Here is a 14,224-nt window from a genome sequence, read left to right on the forward strand (position 1 = left end):
CCCTACACGTTAAAATCTCATACCTACCCACCTTTCTTTTTTCAAATCACATATATACATATACATATATGTAATAAATGCACATCAAAAGCAATATATTCTTCTGATAAATCGCATTAATTAAGTGCTTAGAGACACAATGGTCAGCATGTAAATATTGAAAACACTACAAGGAGAAACGACATTCTGCGAGACGAGTGAGTGAGGAAGAGAGATCAATCCACTGACGCGATAACCCTGTCTTGTCCAATCTAACTTAACATTGTTTACAATTTAGAAATTAAGCCGTACATTTACAAAGAATCCAAGAACATAACTCTATTCTGCTCCCCCCGGGAAAAAAAATTAAGAAAAAAAAGAGAGAGAGATCAAACTGAAACCGAAGAGACGAAAGCTTCGATTTTGTTTTCTGCAGAGTTTTCAAGGGTTATAGAGATGGCCGTCGCAGTGGCATTTCCAGCCCATGGGCTTGTAGTTGGAGTACTGGTTGACACCGGAGGAGCCTGACGACGCGTCGAAGACCCGACCCGGACCCGGAGGAGATCGGATCGACTCGGCGGAGACTCGGTCGTGACTCGGCAGGGTGGGGACCTGAATGGCCATGCAGGGATGACAGCCATTGCATCTGTTGTGGCAACTCGGCGGCGCCGACCCAATCCGGGTCTTGTCCTCGGACATTTCCTCCATCTTCCTCAGGCACCCACCAGAAAAAAAAAAGATTTTTTTTTGTCAAAGCCCATAAATTTAATAGTTTTCGTCGGCAATTGGGATATTCATTAAGATTTGAGATAAAGAGAGAGTTGAGTATGTTATATTGCTTACCTCGTGAGAAGACGGAGGTTGGGCAGGCCGAAGAAAGGACGAGACTTGTGTGGGAAGGAGAGGAGGAAGAAGAAGAATAAGAAGAAGAATAAGGAGAGAATTACTAAATGGAACCATTTTCAATCGAATTCTACCGAATTACAGCGCCAGAAACTCATATGGGTAAGTGCAGGAAACAGATTCTGTTTAAAAAAAAATATGGAACCCAAAAAAAAAAAATTAAAAATTATTGGAGTGAGATCCTCTTTTTTTTTTCCTCTGTGTTTTTTTTTTTTTGTGGAAGGAGGGGGGGAGTAGAAGTGAGATGAGTAGGGAGGGGGGTGAGTTGGGAAGAGGGTGAGGGAGGGGTAAAATGGTAATTTCAAATGGGGAAGAGATGTGTAAGAGAAAGGGAAGCAGATGGGGTGAAAGGAACAATACAAGATGACACTGAGGCACAGGCAGAAGCTCTCTCTGAGCCTCTTAGCACTATTTCTTGTCTAATCATATATATATATATATATATATATACACGCGCATATATATAAGTATATATCATTTGAGGTTTGTATAAAATTTAATCGGGAAAATTCAATTGGTAAGATTGTTGAGATGTAAGAACGCGATTACTTTTAGGGTTTATGACCTTGGATGATTCACTCGATGAAGTGTTGGATTGCTAAAGCTTTACCAATTTCAGAGAGTTTTTTTTTTATCAGTTTGAGGATGAATTAAGTTTCGGTCAAAGACAGGGTGATTTCATAGGATAGTGATAGTAGCAGCAGCAGCAGAAGCAGCAGCTTCGTAATAATATTGTAGAATGAAGCGAGAAAGAGATTTCCATTATTAGAACCCGTGATTAATGAGCTTCACTTCTAAATTCACGGTTTTGTCCGAATATCTGCTTATATTTTATGTTATTTATCTATTTTATATATATATATATAAAAAAAAAATCTTACCTCTTTTAAAACAAAACCAGAGGAGAAGAGGGTTCAAAGATATGAGAGCAATAAATACAGAGCAGAGGGTCCACTCTATTTTTATTTTTATTTTTTTGTATGTGTGTGTGTGGGGTAAGTGCCTGCATTCAATAATTTTCTCATCTTATTATGTTATTAAATGTCAGCACCTGTGCTTGCTGCTCCATCGTAAACATGTGTCTGTTTCTACAATCCACAGTCTTCTTATTCTTTTTCTAATAAAAACATTGGTTACTTTATTTCTCTTTGTATAATCTATATAAACATTATTAAGATATGGTTTAATTTAATCTGTAAGCTGTCAGTTTCAGTCAATTAAAATACATAGATATAAATGAATAAAAATTGAATTTACCTACAAAGCGTGAGATTGGGAACATCCTTCCATAGCATAAGGAGAGACACAAGAGAATTGATGAACAACAATTAATACACGAGATCGCCCGACTGTCTATTTCCACGTTGCCTGATTTGTCGCATCCACTGGGTAAGAAGAGATATGCGGGACGACTTCGGCCAGTGGACAACGGAGATGGACGATCTTGCATGGGATCTTGTCTCACTCTCCGCCACGTGGGACCCACTTGGCGTTTATTGCGTGTATGTACACCCTTTTTATATTTTAATTTGTTTGCTATTCGCGTAATCGCATTTTTTTTAAAAGAACAATCCAAACATCAAACTGAAACCTTGGAGAGTTGGGTCTTACCTTGGGATAATACTATTACCAATAGTTAATTCATATATCTCAACACAATTAAGATAAATTTCTGGGGCTAAATTTGTATCAGAAAAAAGAATGATCAGCCTATTAAGTCAACATGGAAATATAAGAGAGCATATTCCGTACAAAGGAGAACATGGTCGAGGTTCAAAATGGATGTCTAAGCCATACAGTTCAGTTCAGTTCAGGCCAAGTGAAAAGACATACACATAATGCTCAAGGGAAGGCCCTTTGATAGTAGATACTGTTCTCAAGAGGGGAGGGGGAGAGATTTATTGGTAAGGCATGTAACGCATTGGCCTTCTGAACCTTGGAGCCTTCCTGCATTATAACCAAACCGAGCAACATTGTGTGAGATTCTGATGAAACGAAACCCGGAATGCTAGAATAACTGCTGTAACGGATTTACGGGATGAAGAAGAAAACGAGCGTACCCGTATCCATAGGGGGAGTAAAAATACGGAGGAATAAAGGGCCTGCGAACTCGGTAACCCATGTAAGGGTTGAAACGCCTAGGACGATACTGTTTCATTCCGGGAACGTTGGTTCTCTTTGGCAATACCTGCAAACAAAAAAAGGAAAGAAAATTATCGGACACAATCTTCTTGTAGTTGTAGCCAATAAGGTCTCTCTCAGTGTTCTGTGTTCAGACCGATCATGTGTTTCTAAATTCTAAAATACCTTCAGTTGCCGACCATGTAACTCTGATTCATTTAGTTGCAGAGCCTCTTGCACAGCTTCTACTTCGACAAACTCCACATAAGCAAAGCCCTTCGGTTGCCCGAACTTGTCTGTTAGTATAGTGACCCGGTTCACAGTGCCACATGATTGAAAATGCTGCTGCACTTCTTCAGGTGTACAAGCGTAATCAACCTGCAGGTCAAAGGCACAATCCCAATTCCACAAAACAAGCATTGAGAAAGCGAGAGCTAAACAAAGAATTCAGGCAACCAAGATGGACAGTTAAGTTTCTAGTTGCTGGATTGCTGAATGGTTTTTAGATCAAAGAGATTCCTCTTTCCCCCTCAGGACCTGCACTACTCTGATTGGATTGCCCATTTGCAATCCATCAGACAGGACAGTCCTTTGTTCAGCATAACCCTCGTTTTCTTACCTCAAAGAAAGAAAAAACAGAAAACCAAACAAAACAGAACACCCTAAGATTTATTTGGAACATAAATATTATGAGCTTCTTTATCCAAAGAGAGTGGGAAAAACCATTAGCATTGGTTAGCGTCAAACATTTGCCTCTCACCGAATCTGCATAACGACCAAACTTGTTTGAGCTCCAAATACCACCGGCAGAGACATCAGCCTTTGTTAACTGGAAAGCATCCAGTTGCTTCACTGTCCTCTTCAAGAGACCACTTCCTCCTCAATGATGGCAAAAGACTTGTACATTCTAATAATAACCAGTCACTCGAACAATGTTTCTTCTCTCTCGGTTCCCAGACTCTTTCCTACTTTCTACTTTCCACAAGTCATGTGATCTTTATCCATATCTCATATCTCTTTGTTTCTCATCTTTTTCCTCTCTTTTTTTCTTTCCTTAAAACATTTTTTTTACTTTTCTTTTCCCACAATTTTCCTTCCATTTTTTTTTTACTATTCTCATCACATTCCATATCAGAACAGATCCTTTTTTCCAACATTATACCAAAACAAATGTGGAAATAACCATAAAACATAGTTTGACAATCCAGAGCTACTATGTAGTGAACTTCAGGTTTGAGAACAACCCTGCGATCATAGTGAGACACAGAGTAAAACAATGATTCTGGTGCCGCAAAGCACCCGTAAGAGAAGCAAACTCAACACAAACTGAGAGACGATGTACAAAATGTTTAACAGCAAACTATAGCTAATTGATGATGAAAGGCAAGCACTGCATGGCATGACTGTGCGCTAAAGTTCATCAACATCAGGACTTGACAAGGGACACACCAAAACTATGTCCATTAGCAAGGTAGAAAATACATTACAATAATCAATAACAGCGGTCTGATATTTTTAGCTCTTCTGACAGATCATCAATAGCAGCTATGAATAAGACATCTCAACACAAGTTGTGTCCAGATACACAGAAAAGCTATGGCATCGCCAAAAAATATAAATGGTTCAAGGACAAAAAAAAGGCAGGAAAAGAATAGATATGGTTTCTTACATTGCCAACAAAGACTGATCGAGAATCCACCTCCTCCTTGCTTGCTTGATTTGCTGCCATGCTTGCAGGATCTGCACGAAACAATCAATTGAGCATACGATGCAGTGAAGAGAAAAAAACAGCCGATTCGAACAAACTTCAATTACAAAGATCAACTAGAGCACTACCAAAAAAGAAAAATCCATCATCCAGAGAGAAGACATCACCATAGAATCCAGTGTTTCTAATTCCACTCAAAACGGATTCCGACAGAGCAAATTCAGAAAAGATCCAAACGCCCAATAATAACCTAAGGCGTGACAAGAAGACACGGTGAAAACGAGATAAAACCTTGAACAGCACCCATCTCCTTCTCCACTTTTGCCTGCATCTCGCGAAGTGCCGCGGCCTCTTCCTCCATCTCCTTCAGTCGCTTCTTCATCTCATCTAGCTCCTGGCGTAATAAAAATCAAAACAACGAAACCAATCACAGATAAATACACACAAAATGAGACGATTCAATCGCGAATACTATCCAATTCCCAACAAAATACGGAGAGTGAAACGGGAAGAGAGAAGGAGACCTTGACGGCATCTTCATCGGCGGCGGACATGACGACGTCTGGATTCGGAGCCTCCATTTCGGCTTCGACATCGGGGATTTCTCCTCCATATACCTCGGGCACTTTTTCCTAATGCCGATGGCGACACGTAATATCTCATCGGGACCGTCCACGTGTCCAAATAAATCTTAAAGGCTTGACCCAACTATAAAATTCCAGGCTTGGCCCAATATAAATAGCAAATCGCGAGGTTAAATATTTTGATTTTGCAGTCTAGTTCTCATATGGTTAAGACGTCAGCCGAGACATGCGCCTAACGCCGAGACCATTGTCGATCCGTCATTTCACAGCGCCTGGTCTCTAAGACCGTCAAACCAGAGCCAATACTTTTCTGCCACGTCGACATAAGTCAACGTATTGACGGTATGACAGTTTGCGTAGGCTCGAGCGTAGCAGATCACAGAAAATACAACAACTCTTCCCTTCGTCTTGAACTGAAACAGAGGATTTAGCTCAGCCAGAGAGAAAAAGAGAGGGAGGTGAAGATGGCGAGTGGAGGATATGGAGATCCGTCAGCGAAGATAGACTACGTGTTCAAGATGGTGCTGATCGGCGATTCAGCGGTGGGGAAGTCGCAGATACTTGCTCGGTACGCGAGGAACGAATTCAGCTTGGATTCGAAGTCCACAATCGGCGTCGAGTTCCAGACTCGTACTCTCGTTATCGACCACAAGAGTGTCAAGGCTCAGATCTGGGACACCGCCGGTCAAGAACGGTAAACCTTTCCTCGTCTCTCGAATCTTCGTAGAATTGCCTCGTTTTCATTGATACCGTTGGATCTGTTGGTTTGCTTGGATTCGATCCTCGTGGATTCCATTTTTTCTCTGCAGTCGATGATGAGTTGTAGATGAGCTTCGTGTTTCGAATTTTGAATTTCGATAAGGCCTGCTGATCTGCCTCAAATATCTCGATTAGTGATCGGTTGAGATTTTACGTTTTCAATTCATGAGTATTTGAAAGAAATTTGACGAGCTGAATTAGTGAGAATCTGAGTAATGGACTCATATTCAGCACAGCTCAGCTACTTTACGGATTATACCGTGAAGAATCAGTTTATGCAAAACCATCCGTACGTCAAGCAATCCTTATAGCAGTATTGGATATAGTTTGCAGTTGAACTCATACTCCGATTGGAATCTGTTGGTTGATCATAGGGACTCATTTCGGCTGTGATTCTTCACATGTATTAGTTCACATCTGAAGAATATCTTGGCCTTGGAAATAATCTGGTCAATTTTTTATGATACAAGGACCATCTTTCAAGCCGATATTCTGGTGCTTAATAGCTTTGATTTTTAACTCGAGTCACCATTCATGGGTCAACTAATTTAGTTCTTGCTTAGATTGTTTTCACTCCGCTCGGCAATATGAAGCATTCTGATTGTGTCTCCCTTCATGCTTATGATTTGTGTACACACACTCTGTACATGTGTCCCTGGTGTCTGCTCCTTCACTGAGGTTCTTCTTTCTTGAATGATGTGTGTATGGTACAGTTACAGAGCTGTAACAAGTGCATATTACCGGGGAGCTGTCGGGGCGATGCTGGTTTACGACATAACAAGACGGCAAACTTTCGAACACATCCCCCGCTGGCTGGAAGAACTGCGTGCTCATGCTGACGAGAACATCGTGATTATCCTAATCGGGAACAAGTCAGATCTCGAAGACCAACGGGATGTCCCAACGGAAGACGCCAAGGAATTCGCCGAGAAAGAAGGACTCTTCTTCTTGGAGACATCGGCTCTAAACGCAACCAACGTGGAATCTGCCTTCTCGACTGTCTTGACAGAGATCTTTAACATTGTGAACAAGAAGAGGCTTGCCGGTGCAGAAGAAGAACAAGGGAATGGCAATCTCAGTTCACTTGCTGCTGGTAAGGAGATTAACGTCGTTCCTGGACCGGCTCAGGAGATACCGACGAATAGTAGCATGTGTTGTAAGTCTTAAACCTACCCATTTTTCTTGATTTGTCCTTGTGATGTTATCATATGATGCACTCTCTTCTTGATATATAGCAAAGATTTTGGTGGGCATATATGTTTGTGTCACTACCCAGCTGGTAACCCGATTCAGTTCATCTTTTCTGGTGTGTTTCACTTTTCTATCGAAGTCTGGTAGATTTCGGATGTGAGAATAATAGATAGAGATGGTGGCTCATTGCCAAATAAAGAAGCAACAGAGGTTTTTTCATCAATCTTTTTCTGCTAAAAAAATTAAAAGATAATTGTCTCACAAAAAAAAAAAGAACTAACGCTAAGCATACGAAGGAACTAGCAACACAATTGACCAAACACAGGAACAAGGTTGGCCTTTTAAAAGTATTTAATTCAGTTTTTATATGAAATTTGATTAGATTCTATTTCAATTCATAAAATTATCATTTATAAGAAATTCAATTTTTCAATTACTCTTTCGTTCTACAATTGACCACCTAGTAGGCTTAGCACGAACCACCAATATAACTGACAACAAGCTGTCTTCCTGAAAATGCAACAAGCGAAAAAAAAAACCGAGGTTCAAAATTCTCACGGAGTCTCTTTTGAAAATAACTGTAATCCAACAGATGGCCAAAATCAGATCAGATCAGACTGAAATCTCTCAGAGCGAAGTGATTTAAGCAGCAACAGATGGCTTGGAGGCAGCAGAAGAGAGCCTCGACCTCTTCTTGGCCAAACTCTCACTGCGACGCTCCCTCTGCTCCTTCAAGCGGGTCGCCAAAAGCTTCTGATACTCAGCCGCATCAGCATTCGCCTTTGCGATTCTCTTCTTCTTATCCGCAATTCTCCCCCTCTTCCTCTGGAGGGTCAATGGAGTAACCAGCCGCTGGATCTTGGGGGCCTTGCTGACCTTCTTGCCTGCAAAAACATGAATTTGGTCGATGAGAGGAAGGCCCAACATTTTCTAGAGGAATTATGCGCTGTTCCAAGTGATTTTGCTTACCGGATTTGGTTGTGAAGGTGCGACGGTAAGTGTTGACGTACTTCCGCACATCGTCCTCCTTGGAGAGGTTGAACAACTTGCGGATCTTTGAGGCCCTTTTCGGTCCTCTCATTCTCGGCTTCTCGGTATCAGTTAACCCGGGAAGGTCGTTCTCACCCTTCTTGACGATAACCAGGTTCAAGACTGAGAGATCGGGGCTCACAATGCACCCACGGACAGACTTTCTCCTGCGTTCTCCGTTTCTCCTACCGTATCCTCTGAAGCAAGGGGTGCCTACTCACATTGAGAAAACGTAAATCCCCAATTGAAAACTGTATCGAAGAGATAGAACATGAGAAGTAGAGGCCTGAGTTATACCTCGGTGAAGCAGAAGGCGGACACGTCCAGGAGTGAGAACTCCTTGCTTCATTGGGAAACCCTGCTTGTCACATCCTCCCATGATCTTGAACACGTATCCTCTGAACTCCTGTAAACCAAAAGATTGAAGGGTTTAAATAAACCCTAATTTCTACAACCAATATGATGATGAATTCATCTACGATCAAAGTAATTAGACAGGTGAGAATCACACCTCTCCCAAGGCATCTCCACTGACTTCCTGAGAGATCCTCTTGTCAAAGAAAGCCCGGCTGCATTATCAAACATCGGAAATCAATAACTTCACCCAGACAAATAAGCGAATTCTCTCTCAAATTCAACAGTGAAACCAATCTCCATGGAAGCTGAGCTAGTAGAATATATAACCAGTCACATATTTTCATATTCTAATACAAACGATCAATAATCGTTGTTTCCGCATCCGGAAAGAGCCATTGAACAAACTGGCAAACTGTAAGGGAGAGATTGCCCGCATTATCATATATATCGTCCTATATTATCTTTACCCTAACATTATCTGCGATTTCATCACGAATTAAAAGAAACGAGATCGCTTACAGTTTCTGGTCATCGTCGATCTCGAGCTTCTTCTGGCAACCAGTTGTCGGGTTCGCAATGTTGAACTGAAAGAGGCACAAAAAACCACATCAGAATACAAAAAACCCTAGTGGCTGCCTCTCTCCAAAGAAATCTAAGGGAGTATTACGAAAATCACCTTCATCTTCTGCGATGAACACGGCAACAACAGACCGCGGAAGAAGGAATGATATGAGCTTGAGCGGCTGCAACGATGCTAGGGTTTCACAAAGAGAAGAATACCATCGATATATCGGACATAAATGGGCCGAGATCATCTATAGAGCTGGGCCTGTAAATTAAACTTGAATTGGTCTAGTGGGCTCCACGCATGGAGTACTAATATTATATTATATTATATTTACATAATAGTATATGGTTGTTTATATAATATAACGGTCAGTTTGGATTTTTTTATAAAAATTTTGGTTCAAAAATATTACAAGATTTGAAAATTAATATCATGAGAATAATAACCAAACTATGTGTATTACCAAAAAACTCAACTAAATATTGTTGGATTTAATACGTGAAAATATAAATATAATGATAAGAGAGAAAAAAAACGGTGAGAATTTTTATTTTATACGCAAATTATTGTCAAATCGATATAACACATTGTACCATATATGATTGAATTCCAATCATAATTCCCTCAAACATAATCACCAGCTCTTCATCATCTCCCATCGAAGTAATCCTAAACCGTCCGGTTATCAAATCTCAGAACCGGTAAACCTAGAATTATCCGGTATGACGGAATCGAACCACATGCATGCAGTTCCAGCGAGTCCATGGGAAAGCGGATTAGGTCATGACCGGGTTTATTCATGACCAGAGCGCCTTGGGCCGAAGGCGATATATAATTAATAATTATATGCCAAGGAGCTTCGACCCTCTCAACGGCGCGTTGGTGTCACGCGCACGTACACGGACGAGTCGAGCGATCTTGCGGGTCCTTGATCTCGTATAACTCGGCGTTTCGTTTTCTTCCTCTCGTCTCTCTCTCTCTACGAAGAGCGAGACTCTCTTTTCACCATTGTCACGGAGAGAGAGAGAGAGATGTGGGGTGGGTGTTCTACCTGATCTCGGTGCCACTAACGCTAGGCTTAGTGGTCTTCACGCTCTCCGGTACTTCTCCGGACCGGAAGTTCCTCGGTACGTTCTCCTCACCATCGGATATACCTGGTTCTGCTCCGTCGCCGTCGCCATCCTCGTCCCTGCCGACATCTGGACGGTACCATTCTCAAATTTGTTTTTCTTCTTTTCTCTTCATTTATTGTTTATGGCCCGAAATCGATGTTCCCCGCCTCTCTTCTTCATCGATCGTCGTCATACTTGTCCATTTTCATTTTTGGAGATTTTGATTTTCGCTTAGGAAGACTTTTATCATGAGGATTATTACTAGTGACACTGTGATCAAATGGGAGTTTCTAGCCGAAGAACTTGCGTCTAGGAAATTTGGAAACCATTAGGACCAGTCCTGCTTGGATTTAAATTGAACTTTTGATGAGATTCGAAATGTTTAGGATCTGATGGAGGATTAAGATTGAGCTCATATTTCTAAGGTAAATAAATTTGGGTTCTGAAGGCTTCCGAATTTAAGGAACAGGCGATTGTAAGAGCTAAAATTGATTTTTACGTCTCTGATGTCTGAAGAATTTGAAGGACTGCTACTGCAGTTTGAGAATCTGCTTTGTTCTTTCTGAGGGTTGTGATGTTTGGTCTCTAGCCTCAAAAATTTTAATCGATCAAATTGTTTCAAATGGATTGCTTTATTCAATTGTTCCTGTTGCATATGCAGACACTGTCTCTTCCGCCTTATCATCCCGAGAATGGGGTCATTTCCTTCTTTTTGGAGCTGGCCATACTGGAGTATGTTTCTACCTACCTGGTATGGAATGATTTGAGTTTGCTAGTACTTCATTAATTCGGTTCCTGCATGCCCGCGAAGTCTCCTTTGGCTAGCACTCCTCCAGTATGCGGCTAATAGAAGTTAGAACCATACTCCTTTGCATATGAAAAGACACCTAAAAAGGGCGACATATTTTTGAACCAAATTGTCCAAGAATTTATCTGTTAAGTTTCATCATTTGCTTTTCCCGGTAAGCAGCCTCTTCTGTAAGGTAAGATTTGCCTACAATACACCTTTGTGGTGGGACCCTTCCCCGGACCCCCCTCAACGTGGATGCTTTGTGCACCGGACTGCCCTTTTTTGTCATGTTATATGCATCTTTATAAGACACTTAACATGATAAACACTTTAGTTTGCTATTCGATTTACTATATAACATGAATCTACTTGACCGTGATAGGAAACCAGTTGCCTTCAATAAGCTTAGTTAATGTTTGGAGCTATATAAATTCTGGAATCTTTAGTTGTTACCTTACAAAAAGAAAGTTAGTTATGGAATGTTTGTTTTCTAACAATCGGAATTATCTCCAGCAGAAAGGTTTGATGCCACGTCCTTTTATCGTGTTTAATCCCATCACTTGGAGATGGAGACATTTTTTCTTGAAATAAAGGTGTTGGATTTCTTCTGTAGACACTCTGGCATTTGCTGCATTTTCCTGTTATCATTGTTAAGAGCATGTGTAGATTATCATCTTTGATAGATGTCTGGTTGCAGCCAATTTAGTAGGTTTTTATCTGACCAGTGCGTGTTTTTTGCCGCGAGTATTTGACTTATGTCACGGAGGTCCTTGAACTTGGAGAATTCAACTGGATGGTCCGATCGTCCTTGTTTTGGTCTTTGATTCGATAGATGATTCCCCCTCTCTTTATGTTTGACAGACATTATATCAAAAATACATTATATCAAAAATACATTTATTTTGCTATTTTTACTTCAACACATACCTTTCTCCACCTGTAACCATGTGACCTAAAATAGAGTATGATTACATTTTGATTTTATTGATTATAACGTTAAATTTATAGTGATCATACTAATTCATTATGTTCATACCTTGTATATCTTACTAATCATTTGATTAAAACATCATAAATTTAATGTTATAAGCAATGAGATCAAAATGTGACCACGTAATATTTCGGATCACATGGGTCACATGGTCACAACTGGAAAAATGTATGTGTTGAAGTAAAAATAGCAAAGTAAAGGTATTTTTGATAATGCTTCTGTTTGACATCTATAGTATTCTTTCTGATCACATCAAACATCTTTCAGGAAATACATACCAAGCTTCAGTAGGTTTTGTGGATAAACTCAATAGCGAGGGTTTGGCGCATCTCGAGAAACCATCAAGATTGTATCCGTTCGTGGCAAGGGCATAGTACCCAGTCAATGTAGGGTGTATGACACTTTTGCCCTTTATATGTAGGAATATAAAATGAAATGCAGATCGTTGGTTGGTTCACGAGCTGATGCGCACGCACCGAGTTCTAAATTTGTAACCCGATTCGTACCACTATCCGCAAGTATACGGTAGTTGTAGTACCGGGGTCGATCACGAGGACTAGGTTGTGTTAATCCATTCTTAAACTAGATCAAAGGTGATGGAAAATATTGATTGCAAGGTGTTTGTGAAAATGTAAATATGAAATGAGGGTCAAATGAGCAAACGAAACTTGTGTGATGAAAACGATTGGACACGAATGTTGTGGGTTCGGGGTCCCTTTCACGAGTATGGATGTTCAAAATGTGATGGCACTCATGATCATCATTTCTAATTGGGGATTTCAAGGCTCTTTGTATAAGATCTTTCTCTCTCAAGCTTAGATCTACTACCTAGAAAATCAACTACCCATCTCTCAATGATCTAGAAGACTCTTAGGTGCATTAACAACCCCTATCATAAACCCTAAACAAGTCAAACCATCTCTCAATGTGAATGCTTTGTTCATTTGATGTCTAGGTCAAAACACCATTCCCATATGTCTATGATCAATGTTGTTCTAAGATCATTCAATCAAGGTTTTGCCAAGATCAAAAGCATGAAGGATAAGACATCAAACCAATAGAAACAACTAAAAGAGTACCATAGATTGAAAACCCAACATCCATACACAAAAGGGGGACCCCTCCCCCACAACTAGGGTTCTACTCCATACTCAAAGGAAGAAAACAAGAAGAAACAAAAGAGAACATGATAGAGAAGAGAAAGGAATGCTTAGATTGGTCTTCAATGGTGATGATCACTTCTCTTCTTCTCCAAGTCTCCCAAGCTCCAAGTTTTCCCCCAAGTGTTTTTCTCCCTTTTCAAAAATGGCCAAAAGATCCCTTTTTTCTTTCCCTCTTTCCTCTTTTGTTCAGCAAACCCTAGGGCTTTCTTCTTTCTCACTAATGGGCTTGGAAATGACCCAAAACAACAAATGAATTTCGTCAGACAGAAATGGGCGGTCTCTTTGTGTTTCAGGGCGGGAGCCCGAATATGCTTCACATTTTCGGGCGGTCGGCAGAACTTATGGGCGGCCCTCCTGAATTTTCTGTTAAATCTCGAGGCTTCTATCACTTTAGGGCGGCCAGATCTCTTTCTAGGGCGGTAGCCTGGTTTTTGCTCTTGTTCCACATTCCGCGTTTTCGTCTGATTTTTTCCGTTGTTTTCTCCCGGAGACTTCACTCACCACCTGATCCTGAAATGGACAAAACAAGGACCTACTCTACCCCTAGACGACTCATATGCACATGAATCCGATGATAAAGATCCCAATCACTCATAAAATTCTCAAGTAAAGATGATATGATCAAATCCCCCCAGACTTGAACGTTTGTTCGTCCTCGAACGAAACACATGATCGTGAAAATGTCTAAGGCCTAAGAGGTTATGATCAAACTTGAATGGGATCTAAGGTTGGCTTGTCTATCCGGGAAAAAGTCACCGTGAATGGAATCGAGCTTAGCATACTCTAGCCTTCTAGCATTCAAACAAACGGCTACTAATGGAACTTCTATCGCCCCCCGTGGTCTAAGGTAGATTATACGCATCTTGCCGAGCATGTCTCTCAAACACATCCTATGCAATCACTATGCATGATCTAGCCCACATTTTTGTTATTCTACCTCGCCCTATTCTTCTTTCTTTATTCATTTTG

At 40.7% G+C, this 14,224-nt stretch overlaps 4 protein-coding genes across 4 annotated transcripts; 1 reads left to right on the forward strand and 3 right to left on the reverse strand.

Moving 5' to 3' along the window:
- Positions 1-86: 86 nt before the first annotated feature.
- Positions 87-1,074, reverse strand: LOC104801672 (EPIDERMAL PATTERNING FACTOR-like protein 1). The gene is made up of 2 exons (XM_010524994.1): positions 823-1,074; positions 87-687 (listed from the first exon to the last, which is right to left on the reverse strand). The coding sequence occupies exons 1-2, from the start codon at positions 937-939 to the stop codon at positions 421-423; spliced, it is 384 nt and encodes a 127-aa protein (XP_010523296.1). The 5' UTR covers positions 940-1,074; the 3' UTR covers positions 87-420.
- Positions 1,075-2,574: 1,500 nt separating this feature from the next.
- LOC104801673 (polyadenylate-binding protein 3) lies at positions 2,575-5,331 on the reverse strand. Its single transcript, XM_010524995.1, has 6 exons — positions 5,236-5,331; positions 5,003-5,105; positions 4,673-4,743; positions 3,190-3,381; positions 2,943-3,070; positions 2,575-2,829 (listed from the first exon to the last, which is right to left on the reverse strand). Exons 1-6 carry the CDS (start codon positions 5,290-5,292, stop codon positions 2,781-2,783), a joined length of 600 nt encoding a protein of 199 aa, XP_010523297.1. The 5' UTR covers positions 5,293-5,331; the 3' UTR covers positions 2,575-2,780.
- A 164-nt stretch (positions 5,332-5,495) lies between these two features.
- LOC104801674 (ras-related protein RABA4a-like) lies at positions 5,496-7,309 on the forward strand. Its single transcript, XM_010524997.2, has 2 exons — positions 5,496-5,989; positions 6,768-7,309. The coding sequence occupies exons 1-2, from the start codon at positions 5,760-5,762 to the stop codon at positions 7,219-7,221; spliced, it is 684 nt and encodes a 227-aa protein (XP_010523299.1). The 5' UTR covers positions 5,496-5,759; the 3' UTR covers positions 7,222-7,309.
- A 405-nt stretch (positions 7,310-7,714) lies between these two features.
- On the reverse strand, positions 7,715-9,418 carry LOC104801675 (40S ribosomal protein S6-2-like). The gene is made up of 6 exons (XM_010524998.1): positions 9,308-9,418; positions 9,151-9,215; positions 8,786-8,843; positions 8,572-8,680; positions 8,215-8,487; positions 7,715-8,129 (listed from the first exon to the last, which is right to left on the reverse strand). Exons 1-6 carry the CDS (start codon positions 9,311-9,313, stop codon positions 7,888-7,890), a joined length of 753 nt encoding a protein of 250 aa, XP_010523300.1. The 5' UTR covers positions 9,314-9,418; the 3' UTR covers positions 7,715-7,887.
- Positions 9,419-14,224: the final 4,806 nt, after the last annotated feature.

Source organism: Tarenaya hassleriana, unplaced genomic scaffold (assembly GCF_000463585.1).
Source record: "Tarenaya hassleriana unplaced genomic scaffold, ASM46358v1 Cleome73, whole genome shotgun sequence".
NCBI lineage: Eukaryota > Viridiplantae > Streptophyta > Magnoliopsida > Brassicales > Cleomaceae > Tarenaya > Tarenaya hassleriana.